Here is a 23,139-nt window from a genome sequence, read left to right as displayed (position 1 = left end):
AAATGGCTTGTCTTTTTTTTTTCTTTTCTTTTTTTTTTTTTTTTTTTTTTTTTGCCATGGACAATATTTACACTTCTGAAATTAAAAGAAAAATTCTTTCAGGTAGGTGCTTTTCAGGGTGCATGCACTGTGCAGTTATCACAGCTTTGATTCTGCCATAGAGCAGCAAGTTGATCAAGACAAACATAGCAGAGTTACATGAATCTTAAACCAGACCACTGGGTTGGGGGTAGATTGGTGTGGTGTTGGGGTTTTCTGTGGTAGTCATAACATAATGACACAATGTTCTTCCTTTATCATGATTTAATATTCATAAAGAATTCCTCAGATATTCTTTATTGACTAGTGCACTACTAAATTGAGAAGCTACATAGTTTGTTGTTTGTTTGGTTTTTTTTTTAAATGCTGAAATAATTTGCAAAATGTGGTATAATACTCGTGTGCATGATCTCGTTGGTTTTATTTCCCCCAAGTTTGCCGAGTTCCGAAGTGAACTGTAGTTTGGTGGTTTGTAAAATGTAATTGAGAAATGGCTTTTCAGTAATGTGAGGCAGATGTTTACTCCTAAATGTCATGAATGAATTGCTTGTGAGTGCTCAACTTATTATGAATGTATGCTCAACTTATTGTGCAATTTGTCCACGTATGTGAAGAGCAATGCTCTTATTCATGCTTAATCATGTTTATTATGGCTGCATAGATGAAACAGAAGGATATTATAGTCTGTTAAATGCTGTTAAGTGCTTGTTAGCCTGATTTCTTTCTTTCTTTTCTGACTTGATACGGAAATTATAAGACTTTGCTTAAACATACCAGTTGAACAAGGGCAAGAATGAAATATATATGAGGAGTCGTGTAAACATTTTTTGAATAGGCACAAATCTTGCAGTTAAGAGGAGGCCTAACATGAACTGTGTTTAATTTCCCAATATGAATAATACTACTGTGCTCCTTAGTGCTCTTTTACAAGCTTAGTTATTAACTTTGACAAAATAATGACAAAAATATTAACTGTGTTATGACTTTAGCTAGTGGGCTGAACAGCTCATAATGGTGAATATTCTTAACATCATAGCTTATTAACGAGCATTTTTAAACGCAGTGTCCTCTCAGTTTTCGTCTCATATGTGTACGGTGAAACATGTTTGATCTAAATGAACTGCTCGTGAGCAGACGGATACTAGCTCCACACTCGCTGTGTCTCTTTACTCATATTACATGCCTGTAAAACATTTTCAAGTGTACAGATTTTGGTTTTAAATTAAATGAATCATCGATTAAAGAATAATGATTTTAGCTGTTATTTTCCTACCAGTGGTTTGAATTCTGTACTTGTACAGTATACTACATACTTGTTTAATGAATCTAAAAGCTTGGCATGTGAACGCTCTGGTAATTCTAGCCGGAAATGTGTGTTCGTACAGCACTTTCACTTCTCATTTCTCATTCTTCAGTTGCCTCATTTCTATAGAGACAGTTTAGAAGACCCCTCTATCATTAAAATAGAGAGTAAATGTAATGGAGCTGTTAATTACATGTAGAGGCATATTTAAGACTGAAATGGTATTTTCATAGTTCCTGAACATCAGATATTTTTTCTACAATCTGGCTTCAAAATCTTGCTAGAGCTCATTCAGTTTCATTAGACTTTAGCTACTTCCTATTAAAAATGACCTGTATTACAGTAATCCACCTACAGTGCCCTCCACTAATATTGGCACCCTTGGTAAATATAAGCAAAGAAGGCTGTGAAAATTTGTCTTTATTGTTTAACCTTTTGATCTTTTGTTAAAAACAAATCCCCAAAATACTCTGCTCTCATGGATATCAAACAACTGCAAACAAAACACAGGTTTATTTTATATATATATATATATATAATTTGTTACATATAGGTGTACAAGGATTCACTTTGATATTTTCTTTTCTTTTAGTACATCTTGGTGAGTAAGAACAGGAAACTGTTCAACGATGACTTCCTGTTTCAGAGGGGTGATATGAAGTAGCACATAGGCCAGATTCCCTTGATCATTCATAACAATGGGTAAGACCAAGGAATATAGCTGTGATGTGCGACAAAAGGTTGTCGTGTGACACAAAATGAGAAGTGGCTATAAGAAAACTGAACAAGCATTGAAAATGTGTATTTCCACAATAGGGCAATAATTAAGAACTTCCAGTCAACTGGAAATGTTACGAATCAACCAGGAATTGGACATGTGTCTATATTGTTTCAACGCAAGGAGATTCATTGGGCAGCTTTTGTCACAGAAATTTCTAGAGAGAGAAGTAAGGAAAAGAAATGCAGAAGCAGAAAGACATCAGACACTCATACAGTTGAGATTTCCTGATTGCATTAGCACCACTTTTGCCGCTTGTGGAAAAAGGGCCAAGTATTGAGTGCATAAATGAACATACTTTCCAAAGGTCGACATTTCTATATTATAAATTCTTTATTCTAATATTTTGAGAGAATGGATTTTTATTTCCATGTGTAAGCTGTAATCATCAAGATTAAAACAACAAAAAAAGGCTTGAAAATTTTTCTCTTTATGTGTAATGAATCTAGAATATATGAAAGTTCCACTTTTTGAATTAAATTATGGGGGAAAATGTACTTTTCCATGATATTCTCATTTTTGAGATGCACCTGTAAGTGAAGGTGAGTAGGTGAGTGAGTTTGAGTGCAAGTGAGTAAGTGTGAGTTTGAATGACAGTGTTAGTGAGTGAGTTACTGTGAAAGTGTTTGTGAGTGAATGTGAGTGAGTAAATGAGTGTGAATGAGTGACATGTCCAGGTACATGAGATATTTTGCACATAAAAAGATGAAAGCGTATCTAATCACTTAATTTAGCTGAAATATTATTTAATAGATTACATTGCTTTGTTGACCTGCAGGGAGTGTGAGGGTCCTCTCAACATCTGTGATGGAACTTGCCTGAAGAAAACAAAAAAAAAAGATTCATAGATTAGTATAACACTTGAGATTAAAAATAAATTATAACAAAAGAAAACAAAATACAAACTCACATCTGCATGAAATATGAGTGCATTGGTATTCTCTCACGGAATGCTTTAGTGGTGCGCTGTGTTGCCAGCATCCCTTCTTCAAAGCCTTGTGATACACAGTATAATTATTTTTTAACAAAATAACAAACTTACTGTTGTGTTTTTGACTGGCATAAAGTTTGCTTGTGCGATATTCGCAGATCTGCACAAATTAAGGGACCGTCTCTAAAGTTACATACGACATTGGTATACACGTTTCTAACTTCAATAGCATTTGAAGGGAATGACTTACAGTCATAAAACCAACTGTATAGTATTCATGAAGGTGTCAGCTATAACGCACACCTTTTAGATTTTATATATTTAATAAAATAAACTATGAAATTATATGTAAAAGTTGCCATGTATTTCACTACCGAACTGGCTCATACACAAAATATACCATAATTTAAAGCTTATCCGAATGCTTAAATCAGTGAGGACATTCAGTGGTGTGGATTTCTAGTATAGTCCCACTATTGAGGAATAATCAGTGTTTTCCTTATGGTGGCATAATCAAGATCAGATTTGAAGGGGAAAAAGGAGATTAAAACATAATAACAATTATTAAAACATAATAAAACATAATGGTGGAACATTTACAGAAACAAATATTATGCTAGAAATCATAGTAGCTATGACATACTGAGTAAAAGCAGTTGTGTTGGCATTAACCTCGTGTCTGCAGCTGCTTGAATGAGTGTTTTGTGTTTAGGTGCACACGATGGTTGTTGCTCATGTGCTTCAGCAGTTGTTGGGAGTGCATCACTGACTGCGTATACATCACCAGAACTTCCCCAGCCAGAGAATCAACCTTTATCTCAAACCTTCGGCCCTGTTAACACCAAAATATGTTTCAGGTTCAATGTATAAACACTACCAGTCAAAGGCTTGGACACAAACGATTGAATATAAAGATTTAATTGTTTTACAGATATTTTGATAAATGCTTATGGTTTAAATTTATTTCCAATATAAATATAAACAGTGAAGTTAAGGCCAATGAAAAAATATATATATATAATGATCAAAACAAGCATTTTTATTAAATTATTTTTTTTTATTCACATAGTTTTACCTATAATCTTTCTACAAACAAGTAGTTTTCATTGAGTACTTAGGAGCAGCAGTTAACAAGTGCTGTGCCTTTTTGGAAACGTTAAGAAATTTGTGGCTCAATCTTCATGATAAGTGGGTTTTTATTCTGCATTCTGCACACAAACCCTGTATGTTACATACAAAACTGCCATACAAGCCTAAACACACAATGTAAGGACCATGCACATCACAAAACACAAAGTGTGCTTTGCCCTCTAAGAATTTATTTATATATAAGAATTTGAGGGAGGATCATGCAAAAAGTGGTAGGTCAGCATAAAAAAAAGGGTAGGGAGTACTAGTACAGGGATAGTATAAAAATATTAAACTTTTGTTTACTGTGATATAGTGTGTATTTAATGCACCTAAAGTACATCATTTAATATAAATATATATATATATAAATATATATCTGTATGTGTGTGTGTGTGTGTGTGTGTGTGTGTGTATATATATATATATATATATATATATATATATATATATATATATATATATATATATATATATATATACACACACACACACACAGAGGCCCGACGCAAAGCCATCGAGGAAGAAATTGGCCGAATGCTGCGGGATCGCATCATAGAGGAGTCCAGCAGGTCCAGCCCCATCGTCGTCGTGCCGAAGCCGGACGGGAGCATGCGGCTTTGCAACGACTTCCGGAAGCTGAACCAGGTATCGGAGTTCGACAGCTATCCCCTCCCCCGAGTGGACGACCTCATGGAGAGACTGGGGAGGGCCCGGTTCATATCTACCTTGGACCTGACCAAAGGCTACTGGCAAGTTGCGCTAGCGCCGGACGCAAGACCCAAGACGGCCTTTAGCACGGCCACCGGCCACTGGCAGTACCAGGTTCTCCCCTTTGGGCTACACGGGGCACCCGCAACGTTCCAGAGGTTGATGGACATCCTCCTGCAGCCCCACCGCATGTTTGCAGCTGCCTACCTGGACGACGTAGTCATCCACTCCTCCACCTGGGCCGACCACCTGTTTCATCTAGGGGAGGTCCTGAAGGCGCTCCGGGAGGCTGGCCTGACAGCCAAACCCAAGAAATGCCACCTAGGGCTAACTGAGGCCCAGTGCCTGGGATACCGCATTGGCCGGGGGATGCTGAAGCCACAGACAAAGAAAATCGAGGCCGTAAAGGACTACCCTCGACCCACATCGAAGAAACAGGTACGTGCCTTCTTGGGGTTGGTGGGGTACTACCGGAGGTTCGTGCCTAACTTCTCTGCTGTAGCTTCCCCCCTCTCAGATCTCACAAAGAAGGGCCAGCCAGACCGGGTTAGGTGGTCAGCCGACGCAGAGAGGGCCTTCCAAGCCCTGAAAGGTGCCCTCACCAGCACGCTGGTACTGCACAACCCAGACTTTGCCCTCTCATTCACGGTGCACACCGATGCGTCCGAGACCGGGCTTGGCGCCGTCCTCTCGCAAACCTTCGATGGTGAAGAACACCCGGTCCTCTATATCAGCCGGAAGTTGTCCCCCGCTGAGAGGAAATACGCAGCCGTCGAGCGAGAGGCCCTGGCAATAAAATGGGCCATCGAGGAGCTGCGGTACTACCTGGCTGGCCGGCACTTCGTCCTCGTGACGGACCACGCCCCCCTACAGTGGATGGCCAAGGCCAAAGACACAAACGCCCGGGTAACCCGCTGGTTCCTCGCCTTACAGGACTTCTCGTATCAGGTTCAGCACCGGGCGGGGGCCCAACATGGTAATGCAGATGGGCTCTCGCGGCGAGACGCACTCTGGGCCCACCACCGAGCGGCAGTAGGCTCGGAGCTGAGGGGGGGGTACTGTCGCGACGGACCGACAGCCGGCGCACATAATAAGAAAGTCGCTCCTTCCCCGACTGCCGCAGCGGCACGAAGCGGATAGCTTCGTGCCAAACACACCATCAGCCGGAAGGACCGTCACGGTGGGGCGGGACCGTCGACGCTACACCGGCCGGCGATTGGGGAGTCCGTCGGGGAAATTCCACCACTCAGGCGACGGCGGAAGAGGATTAAAGGACGCGCTTCCGCCCGTGCGAGGAGAACGGCTAAGAGACAGACTCCGTGCGCGCTCTTCAGCAGCATAGAGGCACGCCAACCTTTAGCATGACGGTATCCCCTCGCTAATCTCTTTCTCTCTCTCTCTCTCTCTCTCTCTCTCTCTCTCTCTCCTTCTCTCCCCGAAGGTGCGAGTGCGGACGAGACCGCCGGATGGTGAGATCGCGTTCGACGGTGGATGACGGCACGGGAAACCCACGCACACGTCTCGGGAACCCCGACACGCCCTCAAGAACGTCCAACGCCAGCCACACCCCCACAAAACCCCTCACACTCACACACACTCACCTCCTCACTACAGACAGCTCCCACACAGACAAATAAAACACCCGTTTTGACTGCAACCTGTCTCTTGTGGGTCTGTGCTCCGCCCTCCCCCGGGCTAATTCCCCTACAATATATATATATATATATATATATATATATATATATATATATATATATATATATATATATATATTTGCATGCACACATATTTTTACTATATTTTACATACTATATTTTGTTAAGGGGTTGTGTTAAGGGTTGTGTATTAATTTCTGAAAAGCCTCTAAGAAAAAGTAAATAAGTAGCAAATGAAAAAAGTTGCACAATGTCTGTGCTATCAGTAGCTTCATCCACAATGGCACAGGCAATCTCCATATTTCATCTGAAATTAGTTCCTGAGTAGCACCTAAAATGCACTTTAAAAAAATCATTTAAAAAATAATCTGAGTCTGCTAATGGTAACACAACTGCACATAAACATAAAATGTACACAAGTTTTGACCTAACATAAATCTTTGGATGAGTAGAGCTTGTTGCTCATTGTTTCAAATATTTCACAATGGCCAGTCCACCAAGTTGAATAGTAACCTTTTGTAGTTACTGTACTATTACTTGAGTACAATTTCATATAGAATAATTTAACAGATAAACCTAGTCTTATGTAGAAAAAAAATTACCTGAAATTTAAGACAATCTATGCTCGACCAGGCAAATTCATACAAAAGGAGATATTCTCCAATGGCTGTCTGGGGACAAAGAAAGGTCAATGATTCATATTCAAACTAGGTCAATGATTTATACTCTAACCTCAACATGCATACTCCATAATGAATGCATATGTGTTTTCACAAGTACTTGTGCTATGTAGAGAATAGGTGTACCTCTATGTCATATATGTGCACTCCTGTCAAAGCCAGGCCCAGCAGCAAACTGGCTCTGTTTTCCTTTTTACCCTATAAAAGAAGACAGATATGCTTCTGAGGTGGCAGCAATCAGATTAATTGAATGCGTTTCCTGTTTGCTCCCTCGGGTTTGGACCCTGACCTTGCTCATGCTGTAGAATGTGAGAGGCACATCGCTCAGGCTACAGGCCTCCTCGATAAAGAGCAGAGAAGCATCATGTGTAGACATTCCCCTCAGCTCTCTGTGCAGGTCTGGAGTGTGCTGCACCACAAAGTCACATCCACGCCTTGCCAAAATCTAATAATAAATAATTATATTTTAAAAGTACAATTTTAGAATTAGCTCTTACTGAAGGACCAAAACATCCTGTTTGTAAAGGAACATAATGTAATATTCCAGAATATTACTTACTTATTTACTTACATACATACATAACCTAATAATCTGTATTTGTGCTGTGACCTGTGAAAACCCTTTAAGTGGTCCAGTTTGGACCTTTTCTACTTTATATAGTTCTGAAAACAACATGTTTTCCTGAACTGAAATGTGTTTATCTTTTGCACACATCTCAACCAGAAGTAAAGTTCTAGCATTTTAGAAGTGAAGCATTCCAGAAGACACATCTCTCTATACTCAACTCCGATCGGGCTAACATCAGTGGGGAAATTAAGTCAGATTTTCATGTTGACTCAATTTATCCACACTGAGAAAGGTGGGGGGGGGGCATTTTATTTTAGCATCTACAGAAGCTGGAAAACCCAGAGGAACCACACAGGAACATGAGACTACAAGAAACTTTCCACAGACTTTAACCCAAGCTCAGGTTTGAACCAGAGACCCTGGAGCTGTGAGGTGGCAATAGGTGTTCCATCATGCTGCCCATAGAAAGGATCATAATGTAGAAGAACAATAATGAATTAATATAAATCATAAATCACAATTTTTTTTTCAATGAAAGACCCTATAAGTAGGCCAGGCTTGGTTCAAAAACAACTATGCATAGCTAATATTCTCTGGAACACTATTCCAGACTTTAAGTATGATTTTAATAAAACATATTTCACCACATAATGGCCCACCCAAGGAGGAAAATAGTCCTGAGCAGTGAAGTAAGGTTTCACGCCCTCTGTCCAGTCACCCAAGTCTGCCTGTAAGGCGTAGGCAGCCAGCTGGAAGTACAGACCTTCCTGCCCGTAACACAGCCCGTTCTACTTTATATAGTTCTGAAAACAACATGTTTTCCTGAACTGAAATGTGTTTATCCTTTGCACACATCTCAACCAGAAGTAAAGTTCTAGCATTTTAGAAGTGAAGCATTCCAGAAGACACATCTCTCTATACTCAACTCCGATCGGGCTAACATCGGTGGGGAAATTAAGTCAGATTTTCATGTTGACTCAATTTATCCACACGCATGTGCACACACGCACGCGCACACGCGCACGCACGCACAGAGAGAGGTAGGGGGCATTTTATTTTAGCATCTACAGAAGCTGGAAAACCCAGAGGAACCACGCAGGAACATGAGACTACAAGAAACTTTGAGGTGGCAATGGGTGTTCAGTCATGCGGCCCGTAGAAAGGATTACAATGATTTTTTTTTCACTGAAAGACCCTATAAGTAGGCCAGGCTTGGTTCAAAAACAACTATGCATAGCTAATATCATCTGGAACACCATTCCAGACTTTAAGTATGATTTTAAAATATGTAAGGCGTAGGCAGCCAGCTGGAAGTACAGACCTTCCTGCCCATAACACTGAGAGCTCAGGTCAGCGCAGTACAGACTGCGGACCTTCCCATCTCTGAAGTCAGATAAAGGAGTAAACAAATGGGAAACAGAAAGAACACCAAATTTTAATACAGAAAACTAAAGTGATGAACTACAGGGTGTCCCCAAAGTCTCCGTATATTGGGGAAATGAACGCTTTTTAGCAAAATGCCATCCAAAAATGTTCATACTGTTTTCAGATAGCTGTTATTTTTAAAGAATGCTTTTGATAAAAGAAGAACATATTGAAATCCTTCTCATGGTAGGATTGGGAACCTGTTGCAAGGTTGCAATGGACATGAAACAGGACACACAGGACACTGTCACAAACAACTATTTTTTTAAAAACAGAAGTGTTGCGCACCAATCCCAAAACAGATGTCCACGAACATCCACTGACAAATGTACAACTGAAGTAGTGTTGGCCGTCACAAAATAAACGTAAAGGACACTAGGGTGGACGCAAATGCAGATAAGAGCTTTACTTGAACAGAGGCAGGCAGACAAATCCAAAACATCAGACAATAGTGGGGTCAAAAAACAGGCAATGGGCATAAATGAGGCAAAACTAGAATCAAGAGCATTTAATGAAAAAAAGAAGAAAAAAAAACTAATTCTTACTCAGCAATAAACTCCCCCACCTACTCAACATACACACACACACACACACACACACACACACACACACATTCGTACACCATCTTACCCTTTTCCAAACTCAGGCCAAAAAGATGCAGATCTGACAGATTTGTAATACCAAGTAGTTGAGAGAGTTGGCTGATTACCTCTTTTCACCTACACTTTAACTAAAGTACAAACATGTTCACACACACACACAAACAAAATGAGGGGATTTGTCAGACAAAGCACAAAGGCATTTTTATGAATAACATTCTGTGTAACTCATACAGTAGCCAAGACCTGATATGCCAGGTCATATCAGTGCAGCATATATTGTAACTCATAGCTAGACACACATTTTTAATCAAAGGTTAATAGTGCCAGATGATTCCAACTGTTCTCATGCAAGTTAACAAGCTACTTAATATGTCAAAGCATTAACTTACCCCAACAGCAATGTGGAGTTGCGTCTTTTTGGGTAAAACCACCACACACAAAGTAGAGGTCTGATGGGCTGAGTTCGGCATGTTCTTTACTTTTTTCATGACTCTGATCTACATGACTCTGTAACTGCCAATGTCTAAATTTGAGAAAATGTCCTGGATTCAGCTTTAGTTTAATTATGATGTGCTTGTGGTCTAATACTGTATCATGTGTGCACATATTTGTATTGCTTTAACCCCTCTCTGTAATTCCCGGCTTCTCGCAAACCAATTGGTCGATTATAAAAGTCTTGCAGAGACTATGAGCCAAATTCCTGCCTCTCAACCATTAGCCTACTCTAGCGCGAAGTCTGCATTCATAGTAACACTGGTTTGAATGCTATTAAGTGTTCATGTGGGAATTTTTTTTTTCAAACCCATACTACTACTACTAATAATAATAATAAGTAGCAATATAAAAACAATAACAAACAGGACACTGCTTTGCAGGGAGGGCAATAAGGAGGCGGGATAGGGACAGCGAGAGCTGTAGGGAGTAAGAGGAAAGGAGAAAGTCATAGCATAGTCTCAGAGAAGAAATTCAAGAGATTAGTGGATTCATGTGCACGATGCTGAAAAAAGTAAAGAACATGCCGAACTCAGCCCATCAGACCTTTACTTTGTGTGTGGTGGTTTTACCCAACAAGACGCAACTCCACATTGCTGTTGGGGTAAGTTAATGCTTTGACATATTAAGTAGCTTGTTAACTTGCATGAGAACAGTTGGAATCATCTGGCACTATTAACCTTTGATTAAAAATGTGTGTCTAGCTATGAGTTACAATATATGTTGCACTGATATCCTGGCATATCAGGTCTTGGCTACTGTATGAGTTACACAGAATGTTATTCATAAAAATGCCTTTGTGCTTTGTCTGACAAATCCCCTCATTTTGTTTGTGTGTGTGTGAACATGTTTGTACTTTAGTTAAAGTGTAGAGGACAAGAGGTAATCAGCCAACTCTCTCAACTACTTGGTATTACAAATCTGTCAGATCTGCATCTTTTTGGCCTGAGTTTGGAAAAGGGTAAGATGGTGTACGAATGTGTGTGTGTGTGTGTGGATGTATGAGTAGGTGGGGGAGTTTATTGCTGAGTAAGCATTAGGTTTTTGTTCCTCTTTTTTTTTTTTCAGTAAATGTGCGTAAGACCGTTGAGCAAACCATCATATTATAGTGCACACACTAACCCGTTTTTAAAAAAATAATTTACAAATGTACAGTCCTAGTGCATTAACTCATTGTACATGTTGAAATGAATTTGGCTTAGAGAAGGACCATCTATTCCTCGACCTGGAGAAGAAACTAACCACATACTTCACTAAAACATGGAAGAAGACAACATTGCCGGTAATGCCAAAGATGACTAAAGTACATCAAAACATTTGATAAAATAACAGGACTTTCTGTTATGTCAAAATGACATGTACACATTTCTTTGTTTTAACAGGGCAGGGTGGTTCTTTATCTAAGAGTTCAGTACTACATAAGAAATGGTCGGCAAATCATGTAAGTGAAAATGAGCGCTTAGCTGAAAAATGTCTATCATAGCATAAGTACCGGGTGTCCCAAAAGTCTCCACACATATAGGGGACTATGTTTGCCAATGTCATATCACAGCAAACCAGTGACTACATTTCCCATACTGCACGGTGGCCTACAAATATGGCCGCCATGGACTGCAATTCCCAGAACACTCACACACACAGAACACTCATTCTAATCACACACACCTGCATCCAATCTCACACACACTCACAACCACAGTATATAGGAGACTGTTCTAACACTATGACTTTGTGAAGTATTATATGAGTTTTCCGTATACCAAGCATTTGTTATCGGTTCATGTGCTATTGTTTTGATCTTGTTCTCGCCCTAGTTCTTGATTCTAGTTTTGCCTCATTTATGCCCATTGCCTGTTTTTTGACCCCACTATTGTCTGATGTTTTGGATTTGTCTGCCTGCCTCTCTTCAAGTAAAGCTCTTATCTGCAGTTGCGTCCACCCTAGTGTCCTTTACGTTTATTTCGTGACGGCCAACACTACTTTAGTTGTACATTTGTCAGTGGATGTTCGTGGACATCTGTTTTGGGATTGGTGCGCAACACTTCTGTTTTTAAAAAAATAGTTGTTTGTGACAGTGTCCTGTGTGTCCTGTTTCCTGTCCATTGCAACCTTGCAACAGGTTTCCAATCCTACCATGAGAAGGATTTCAATATGTTCTTCTTTTATCAAAAGTGTTCTTTAAAAATAACAGCTATCTGAAAACAGTATGAACATTTTTGGATGGCATTTTGCTAAAAAGCGTTCATTTCCCCAATATACGGAGACTTTTGGGACACCCTGTAGTTCATCACTTTGGTTTTCTGTATTAAAATTTGGTGTTCTTTCTGTTCTCCATTTGTTTACTCCTTTATCTGACTTCAGAGATGGGAAGGTCCGCAGTCTGTACTGCGCTGATCTGAAAAACAGAGTTTTGAGCTCCCAGTGTTACGGGCAGGAAGGTCTGTACTTCCAGCTGGCTGCCTACGCCTTACAGGCAGACTTGGGTGACTGGAAAGAGGGCATGAAACCTTACTTCACTGCTCAGGACTATTTTCCTCCTTGGGTGGGCCATTATGTGGTGAAATATGTTTTATTAAAATCATACTTAAAGTCTGGAATAGTGTTCCAGAGAATATTAGCTATGCATAGTTGTTTTTGAACCAAGCCTGGCCTACTTATAGGGTCTTTCATTGAAAAAAAAATTGTGATTTATGATTTATATTAATTCATTATTGTTCTTCTACATTGTAATCCTTTCTATGGGCAGCATGATGGAACACTTATTGCCACCTCACAGCTCCAGGGTCTCTGGTTCAAACCTGAGCTTGGGTTAAAGTCTGTGGAGAGTTTCTTGTAGTCTCCTGTTCCTGTGTGGTTCCTCTGGGTTTTCCAGCTTCTGGATTTGCTGAAATAAAATGCCCCCCACCTCTCTCAGTGTGGATAAATTGAGTCAACATGAAAATCTGACTTAATTTCCCCACTGATGTTAGCCCGATCGGAGTTGAGTATAGAGAGATGTGTCTTCTGGAATGCTTCACTTCTAAAATGCTAGAACTTTACTTCTGGTTGAGATGTGTGCAAAAGATAAACACATTTCAGTTCAGGAAAACATGTTGTTTTCAGAACTATATAAAGTAGAAAAGGTCCAAACTGGACCACTTAAAGGGTTTTCACAGGTCACAGCACAAATACAGATTATTAGGTTATGTATGTATGTAAGTAAATAAGTAAGTAATATTCTGGAATATTACATTATGTTCCTTTACAAACAGGATGTTTTGGTCCTTCAGTAAGAGCTAATTCTAAAATTGTACTTTTAAAATATAATTATTTATTATTAGATTTTGGCAAGGCGTGGATGTGACTTTGTGGTGCAGCACACTCCAGACCTGCACAGAGAGCTGAGGGGAATGTCTACACATGATGCTTCTCTGCTCTTTATCGAGGAGGCCTGTAGCCTGAGCGATGTGCCTCTCACATTCTACAGCATGAGCAAGGTCAGGGTCCAAACCCGAGGAACAAACAGGAAACGCATTCAATTAATCTGATTGCTGCCACCTCAGAAGCATATCTGTCTTCTTTTATAGGGTAAAAAGGAAAACAGAGCCAGTTTGCTGCTGGGCCTGGCTTTGACAGGAGTGCACATATATGACATAGAGGTACACCTATTCTCTACATAGCACAAGTACTTGTGAAAACACATATGCATTCATTATGGAGTATGCATGTTGAGGTTAGAGTATAAATCATTGACCTAGTTTGAATATGAATCATTGACCTTTCTTTGTCCCCAGACAGCCATTGGAGAATATCACCTTTTGTATGAATTTGCCTGGTCGAGCATAGATTGTCTTAAATTTCAGGTAATTTTTTTTCTACATAAGACTAGGTTTATCTGTTAAATTATTCTATATGAAATTGTACTCAAGTAATAGTACAGTAACTACAAAAGGTTACTATTCACCTTGGTGGACTGGCCATTGTGAAATATTTGAAACAATGAGCAACAAGCTCTATTCATCCAAAGATTTATGTTAGGTCAAAACTTGTGTACATTTTATGTTTTTGTGCAGTGCAATATGTGTTTATTGTGTTACCATTAGCAGACTCAGATTATTTTTTAAATGATTTTTTAAAGTGCATTTTAGGTGCTACTCAGGAACTAATTTCAGATGAACTATGGAGATTGCCTGTGCCATTGTGGATGAAGCTACTGATAGCATGGATAACATGGATAGCACATTGTGCAACTTTTTTCATTTGCTACTTATTTACTTTTTCTTAGAGGCTTTTCAGAAATTAATACACAACCCTTAACACAACCCCTTAACAAAATATAGTATGTAAAACATAGTAAAAATATGTGTGCATGCAAATATAGTGTTACAATAGCTTGGCGGAGACAAGTGCGGACGAACAATCCAGAAGGCGTGGGACAGACGAAAGACGAAGTACAGACGGAAACTTGGTCAGGCGATTGGGCAAACACGTAATCAGAGGCTTAGACAGAATCGAAGTCAATAAACAGGCGAATATCAAGATCAGGTCAATGGATATAATCACTAAGGCTTGGTACACGACAGAGACGAGGCTGCTGAGCGTTTACTTCGCGAAACGCTGAAGTTAACGAGGCCCTTTTATAACTTATGATGCCGCACAAGTGTTCGTACTCAATATTCTGGCGAACTTGAGCGCGGGCATGGCCGGGAAATGTAGTCCTTGTCCGCCATGTTTGTAGGCGGCACTGCAAGGTGAGTACTGCGGCTGCGTGTTCGCCGTGGCGTAATAGAGCACCCCCCCCCCCCCAAGGGCTCACTCCGGGAGCCGAATCCCTCCGAGGCCTCCCTCTCCTCCGGGGTCCCGGTCTATCTGGATGAGCCGCGTGGAAGTCTATGCGCAGATTCGTGTCCAGAATGTCCTGGGCTGGGATCCAGCATTGCTCCTCTGGGCCATACCCCTCCCAGTCTACCAGATATTCGAGCTTTCCTCTCCTACGTCTGGAGTTCAGGAGGTCGCGGACGCGGCAGGCTGGGTGGCCTTCAATCTCTAGTGGTTCAGGTGGGTGGTCCCCCGGCACTGACGTGGCCAAGGGGCCCGGTATCACTGGTTTGAGGAGCGAGACATGGAACGACGGGCTGATGCGACTGTGCTTTGGTATGTCCAGGCGGTATGTAACCTCATTAATTTTCTTCAGGACTTGGAAGGGGCCGATATACTTAGGCTGGAGCTTCTTGCCCGGGAGGGGCGACTTTAAATCTCTGGTGGAAAGCCACACTCTATCCCCTGGTTGATAATTGGGGTGATCCCTCCGGCGCTGGTCTGCTTTTCGCTTGGCGGTGCGGGAGGCCTGCACTAGCTGTTGGTGGGCACATTCCCAGTCCTGTTCACTCCGGCGGAACCATTCATCTACCGCTGGTGAGTCAGTGAGGGAGGTGTTCCAGGGGAATAATGGCGGCTGGAAGCCCAAGACACACTGAAATGGGGTTAACTGGGTGGCGGAATGCTGTAGCGAATTCTGTGCATATTCCACCCACGGCAGGAAGTGGCTCCAGTCCTCTGGATTGGTGGAGCAGAAGGTTTGGAGGAACCGTATGACCTCTTGGTTAGCCCGTTCTGCCTGGCCGTTAGCCTGGGGGTGGTACCCAGACGTGAGGTTAACGGTGACCCCCATCTTCTCCATAAAACTGGCCCAGACGCGAGACGTGAACTGTGGACCCCTGTCACTCACGATCTCCTCTGGGATGCCGAAGTATCGAAACACATGTTGGAAAAGAAGTTCGGCTGTGGTAAAGGCGGATGTGATGGCCAGTAGTGGAATGAGGCGCAGGGACTTCGAGAACCGATCGACGATCACCAGTATCACGGTATTACCCTGCGACTCCGGCAAGTCCGTTATGAAATCTAGGGCCAGGTGGGACCACGGGCGGTCAGGTGTAGGTAGCAGTACCAACCTCCCAGCAGGTAGAGCGCGCAGCACCTTGGACTGAGCGCACGTAGAGCATGAGGATACAGTGCGCTGTACCTCCTTAGGCATATAGGGCCACCAATACTTCTCTGTCAGTAGTTGGTAAGTGCGACGGGCTCCCAGATGACCTGTTGCTAGTGTCGTGTGGGCCCATGTGATGAGTTCCTTGCACTGGTCCAAAGCGACTCCCTTTGGGCTAATGACATAACCTAGAAATGAGATCGTGTGTTGGTGGAACTCACACTTCTCGGCCTTTACATAGAGCTGGTATCGCAATAGGCGATGCAATACTTGCCAGACATGCTCAATGTGCTCCCCTAGCAAATATATCAAAATGTCGTTGATATACGCGATGACGAACTTTCCCAGCATGTCCCTCAGGACGTCATTGATCAAATTCTGGAACACTGGGGGTTAGCGAGCCCATACAGCATGACCAGGTATTCATAATGTCCAGAGGTGGTACTGAAGGCTGTTTTCCACTTGTCCCCCTCCCTAATGCGGATCAGGTTGTACGCGCTACGCAGGTCCAGTTTCGTAAAGTTGGTCGTGAACCACAGCTGTTCCAGGGCTGAGGGAACGAGAGGCAGGGAATACCTGTACTTGAATGAAGGCCCCCTCCTTTCTTCTCTACAAAGAAGAAGCCGGCTGACGCGGGAGATATGGAGGGTCGAATGTACCCCTGCTGGAGAGCTTCCTGGATGTATTCCTCCATGGCCCACTGTTCAGCTTGGGAGAGCGGGTACACACGGCCCTGAGGTGGACTGGCCCTGCGTAGGATGTCGATGGCACAGTTGTAGGGTCGGTGAGGTGGTAAGCTACTGGCTCTCTCCTTACTGAACACCTTGTGGAGGTCACGATATTCTGGAGGGATCTTGACCGGGACATGGGACAGGGGACTTTCCACAGTCGTAGTGGCCACAGGGACCATGGGACCCCTCAGACAATTGTGCAAGCAATACAGGGACCAGTGGGTAAGTTGCTGGTCCGTCCAAGAGATTTGGGGGTTGTTCCGCGCTAGCCAGGGTAGGCCGAGAATAACGGGATGTCTGGTGGAAACCGTGAGATAAAGAGACGATGGTTTCGTGATGGAGGGCGCTAACTTGGATGTTGAAGTGCTGTGGGATATTAGTCCTGCAACTATGGGGGACCCGTCTATGGATTGCAGTTCGTGAGGTCGGAGCAGGGGACATATGGGGAGGCCGAGCTTCTGCGCAATCCTCTCATCTATGAAGTTCTCGGGCGCTCCGGAGTCAATGAGCACTGAAAGAACAAAAGACCGGTCTGAATGTTCTAGCACAATAGGTAAAACAAATATCTGAACAGAGTATGACTGGTTTAGACTCACCTGGTGACGCGGAGGTTGGCTGTCCCTGCTTCCTTCGGTCGCTCAAGGCCCCTTGTGGGGGCACTGACAAATGACGTGGGTGCCGTCGCCACAGTAGAAGCACAGTGATTCACGCCGGCGTCTCTCCCTCTCCTCCTCATGGGTCCGGGCACGCCCAAGCTGCATGGGTTCGGCTGGCGGAACCGGCTCTAGTAGCAGTGGATTGCTCAGCGTGTGGAGGTTGGTACAGTTGAGACGGTCCAGCCCTATTGTTAGATCTATGAGCTCATCGAGGGTCATCTGCTCGCCCCGACAGGCTAACTCTCGCACCAATTCAGGGTTTAGCCCCTGCCGGAACGCGGTCTTGAGTGCTGGTTCATTCCAACCGCTCCGTGCAGCGATAGTGCGGAATTCTAGGGCGTAATCCACCGCATCAAGTGAGCCCTGTCTGATATGCAGGAGCTCCTGGCCGGTCTCCCATCCATCAGGGGAATGATCAAAGCCTCGCTGGAAACAGGAGAGGAGGTCCGTTAGTGAGGGCCTGACACTGCCCCCTCGCTCCCACTCCGCCATAGCCCATGCCAGAGGGCGTCCGGTGAGCAGCTCCATGAAGTGAGTCAGTTTACGGGCCTTCTGCATGTCCGGGTGACTTTCAAAGAACAGGGAGCACTGTAGTAGGAAGCCCTTAAATCGTTCCGGCTCGCCAGCCTATCTCTCTGGTGTAGGCAGTGGTGGGTGATGCGCCACTGGCGTGACCGGAATGTGCGCAGCTGGCGCGGCCTGAATGTGCGCAGCCGGTGCAGGCTGGGCATTCGATGGGGCGGTCTGAAGTGGAAGCTGTAGCAGAAGGCGTCGCGGTCGGAAAAGCGACAGCATTCAGACGCAAAACTTGCTCTTGTAACTGCGATATCTGGTCCCGCTGCACAACTATTGCACGATTTTGCTCTAAAATGAAGCGTTGCCACTCTGGGGTGCCACAAATTAAGCTTTTCTTAACGTTTCCACCTGTTGACTGCTGCTCCTAAGTATGAAAACTACTTGTTTGCAGAAAGATTATTTAATAAAAATGTTTGTTTTGATCATATATATATATATATATATATATATATATATATATATATATATATATATATATATATATATATATATATATAATTTCCATTGGCAGTAACTTCATTGTTTACATTTATATTGGAAATAAATTTAAACCATAAGCATTTATCAAAATATCTGTAAAACAATTAAATCTTTATATACAATCTTTTGTGTCCAAGCCTTTGACTGGTAGTGTTTATACATTGAACCTGAAACATATTTTGGTGTTAACAGGGCCGAAGGTTTGAGATAAAGGTTGATTCTCTGGCTGGGGAAGTTCTGGTGATGTATACGCAGTCAGTGATGCACTCCCAACAACTGCTGAAGCACATGAGCAACAGCCATCGTGTGCACCTAAACACAAAACACTCATTCAAGCAGCTGCAGACACGAGGTTAATGCCAACACAACTGCTTATACTCAGTATGTCATAGCTACTATGATTTCTAGCATAATATTTGTTTCTGTAAATGTTCCACCATTATGTGTTTTAATCTCACTTTTCCCCTTCAAATCTGATCTTGATTATGCCACCATAAGGAAAACACTGATTATTCCTCAATAGTGGGACTATACCAGAAATCCACACCACTGAATGTCATCACTGATTTAAGCGTTCCCATTTTACTGACCGACTTACAAAAATCTTTCATGTATTATGGTCTTTACACCACTGACAATGGATTATAGCTTAAACTGTGACACAATTCATTTCCCATGTACAGAGAGAAGGCAGCAAAGGGAGGTGTATATCAGGGACAGTACTGATCCAGAATCAGAGGAGAGTGAGGATGAGCTTCCACCCATCAAGTCTTACCTGGACAAGGCCCGGCAACGCCATGCTGACACCATGGCGACTATCACATTAGCAGATGCCAGAGATACAGCTTGGGGAAGTTCTAGAAAAGGACAAAAGAAAACAGGTTAGACATTTATTTTATATGGTGCAGAAATAGTAGCAGTGCTGTGCATCCTTCTTTACAGGAAAGCATGTCGGGTCTTATGAACTTATGAGCTTTGTGGGGTTTTTTTTTTTTTTTTGCCTCTCTTCTCTTTTGTCCTGGGTGAATGCATATATTCATTTCAATACATAGTTATAAAATGACAGAAAAAATTAAACTAAAATGGAAACTAAGACGATTAACATAAACTGAAACTAGACTGCAAGTAACATTTTGTGCTATTTATGTTTTCAGATCAACATTTCGTTATGCGCAAGATCATTTTGTTTATTTTGACATTATTAGACTCTTTCTTAGGGATGAAATTCATACTCAATTACTAGAATGCATCACTGCCTCTGAAGCCTTTGAGGTTTTAAAGAGGACATCAGGAGGAAATTTTCATTGATTTCATTAGTAACATGATTAAATGTTTGTTGTTCATGATTAAATTAAATGTTGTTTTTGTGTTTATTGTTATACGTAAATGAATAGTAATGTACCTTTTTGGCCACCTATTAATCTGACAGATTTAGCTGGCTTAGACCAGATTGAGCTATCTGTTGATGAGCCAGAGGAGATGTTTGTTGATGACCCTGAAGAGATCACACAGTTGACTGAACTCCTGGAGGGTGTGTCTGTAGATGAGCCTCCATTAGTGACTGTGTCTCACTGGATAGGTGAGAGGCCAAAATCTGCTAAAATACCATGTTAGAGTAGTAATAGGTCTAGAATGATTGGCACATTAATGACATCAGCAAAGCTAAGTTAGGATGTGCTCTAGTATGTATATTTGATTAAAATCTATTTCTTTTTTTCTTTTTTTCTAGATATTTCAATGGAGATGAAGCAGGTAAGTATTGAATATATATTTATGATAATTGTATGTTTGACTTCCAAAATGAAAATTATGAAGATGTTAAATTGTAAAAAGGCTGGACATCTGGATCTCTTAAGGAAGCTAGGGTTTCAGAACAACAGGAAATCTGTTTCATCAGCTGTAGTTTCAGTACGCCGTGGATTGCATTTACACAACAATCCACAGCATTTATAAGAATAGTATTGACCACAATACACACAAACCTACATGCACACATGCTTCACATCCAACTTCCTCCCTTCCCCAAACTGATAGCAAGTAATTGCCAAGGTGATATTTTATAGCACTTTAATGTACTCTTCTGCTGCTAACATTGTGTGTTTGTAAATATTATCTATCTTAGTTGGTTGCTAAAGTGTGTGGTTGGATTGTTTTGTATTAGGTTTTAATTTATTGTATTTTTTATGCACTGCAATAAGCTCGTGAGGAACAGTATTTTGTTTCTTGATGTGTGTACATACTCATAAATACTCAGACAATAAAGTGAAACTGAAATTTGTCATATCCTTCCCAGATTGATTCAGAAGTTATAATGAATTGGCAGTTAATTCACACCTCTATTTCCTTTATAGGTTTTAAAGTGGAGAGCTTGCAGCCTATCTTTGGACCAGTGCAGGGAGAGTGTACAGAACCTTAAGGTCTCACACATGGCCAACTCTCCTGAAGAACATGTCGACACCCTACTGACATATAAGCATGGACAAGAAGACATTATATTTTAATTATCTAACATAAAAGTGGTTAAATTTGTATGTAACAGACAGATGCACAAGGCCTACATGTACAAATACTTGCATTTCCTGGTTTTGTCACCCCCCTTGCTTTCTCTTTCTCTTCTTTTTCACATCTCCACAAAATATTCAAGAAACCCTCTACCATGTCATTTATACACTCACCATTGTCTATCTTGCCATTTTCACTGGAATAAATATGTAAATGCATTGTCACTAGGCCAGATTGGCTGAACAGGTCTTGGAGGTGAGCATCTGATATTGATAAAACTTATCAGTGGCTTGCTCAATTGGGATAAATTCGCACCTTTAATATCTGTATACCGTGTTGATATTTCTGTAAAGCTGCTTTGAGACAACGTCTATTGTAAAAAGCGCTATACAAATAAAATTGAATTGAATTATGAATTGCATTTTTTTGGAAACTTTATGAATTAACACATGGGCAGTAGTGCAAAACATCACAGTACCAGGAATTTCTTCTGGGTTTCCTTCCACCACACAAAAACAAGAAAATAGGTAGATTCTATTTTAAAAACACTTATACATTGTTCTGTTCATACAATACCAAAATCTTTACCTGTTGTGTTGATTAGTAACCAAACCTAATACTTCTGCATGGCAGAAGAATTGTTTATAGTGAATATATTAACAGCATTTATTCAACTATTCAAATTTTATCTTGTTTTTGTCACGATTTTATAAATGTAATATATAAACAAGGATGTGCATTACAATGAGTTTATTGTGTTTAAGGTTTGCATTGTTCTTAACACACTACGGTGATAAAATCACTGTAACACATGCCATGTTGTGGTTTATTGCTTTCACTAGAAATCATGGTTGTGTGCATACTCATTTAAAATCGAGATCTGGGGATTTTGCCAAGTGAAACAATTTACAGTATCTGACTGCACATTGTTTCTGCATTATATTATACTCATCGCTACCAATGAAACGACACTGATGTTATGATGCTAAGCTTGTTATTGTTTTGTTGCAACATGATTGCATCATTACCAGTAACCAAGACTTCCAAGCCACAAAATGCTTTCTAAAGTTGGCTACAGTTCACTAATGTTCACTTGGGATGGGTGTAATGATACTGAAGTACTGATACATTTGATACTGATTCTTTCTTTCTTTCTTTCTTTCTTTCTTTCTTTCTCTCTCTCTTTCTTGTATTGCTACTGGTATCGATATTTTTTTTAAAAAAAATAGCAGCACGTGTACTCGGTAATAGGAGGAGCATTCAAAGAAATAATGACATCAAGGGGAACTTTTTTTTTTGTCATTTGTGGTTCTGCTACATCTCTGTTCTCAGCCACGGTAAGTGTGTGTATAATGCTTAAACAGCCTCTTTCTTAAGTATTCAAATTATTATTATTATGTTTAACAGAAATCTGCTTAAATATATTGTCAGTACATGATATACTGTGTGTATATATTTTGTAATATTGATATATTGTAGGTTAATAGATTGTGTACTTTGTGTAACACTCATGTCATGTTAGCTTTATTAGGGATGTATAATCAGGACTCTATGTGTCAACACATACAGTATAAGTACATTTTCAGTGGCTTTTCCCAAAAAACAGTATACTGACTACATAAAAGATCTCTTAATATTGCAGATGCAGAAAATGTTCCTCATGGTGCTGTGTATCTTACTTTTTACTGGCAACATTCTCCAACTAGGTAAAAGATTACTTTCATAAGTAAAGTTTATTAAAGCATATTATGGGAACTTTGAACTACTGCAAGTAATCCCACAGTAAAAGTATCTTGTTTTCTGTTATGAGTTGTAGTGTTGTGGGTCTTGAGATCGATCTTGATGCCCAAAAAAAATTGTGGTCTTGGTCTTTTTTCTTTTTTTATTTTACTCAGTCTCAGTTCTATGATTTTACTG

General features: G+C 41.2%; 1 protein-coding gene across 1 annotated transcript; it reads left to right on the top strand.

Annotated features, from left to right (window-relative positions):
* Positions 1-10,756: 10,756 nt before the first annotated feature.
* Positions 10,757-21,579, top strand: LOC128617348 (FERM domain-containing protein 6-like). The gene is made up of 14 exons (XM_053640425.1): positions 10,757-10,916; positions 11,174-11,273; positions 11,515-11,594; positions 11,695-11,753; positions 12,674-12,854; positions 13,633-13,788; positions 13,879-13,950; positions 14,086-14,154; positions 18,913-19,072; positions 19,404-19,601; positions 19,663-19,675; positions 20,115-20,299; positions 20,450-20,472; positions 21,072-21,579. Exons 1-14 carry the CDS (start codon positions 10,806-10,808, stop codon positions 21,219-21,221), a joined length of 1,557 nt encoding a protein of 518 aa, XP_053496400.1. The 5' UTR covers positions 10,757-10,805; the 3' UTR covers positions 21,222-21,579.
* Positions 21,580-23,139: the final 1,560 nt, after the last annotated feature.

Source organism: Ictalurus furcatus, chromosome 13 (assembly GCF_023375685.1).
Source record: "Ictalurus furcatus strain D&B chromosome 13, Billie_1.0, whole genome shotgun sequence".
NCBI lineage: Eukaryota > Metazoa > Chordata > Actinopteri > Siluriformes > Ictaluridae > Ictalurus > Ictalurus furcatus.
The sequence above is the reverse complement of the archived record's forward strand: the minus strand, read 5'-3'. Positions and strand labels throughout refer to the sequence as shown.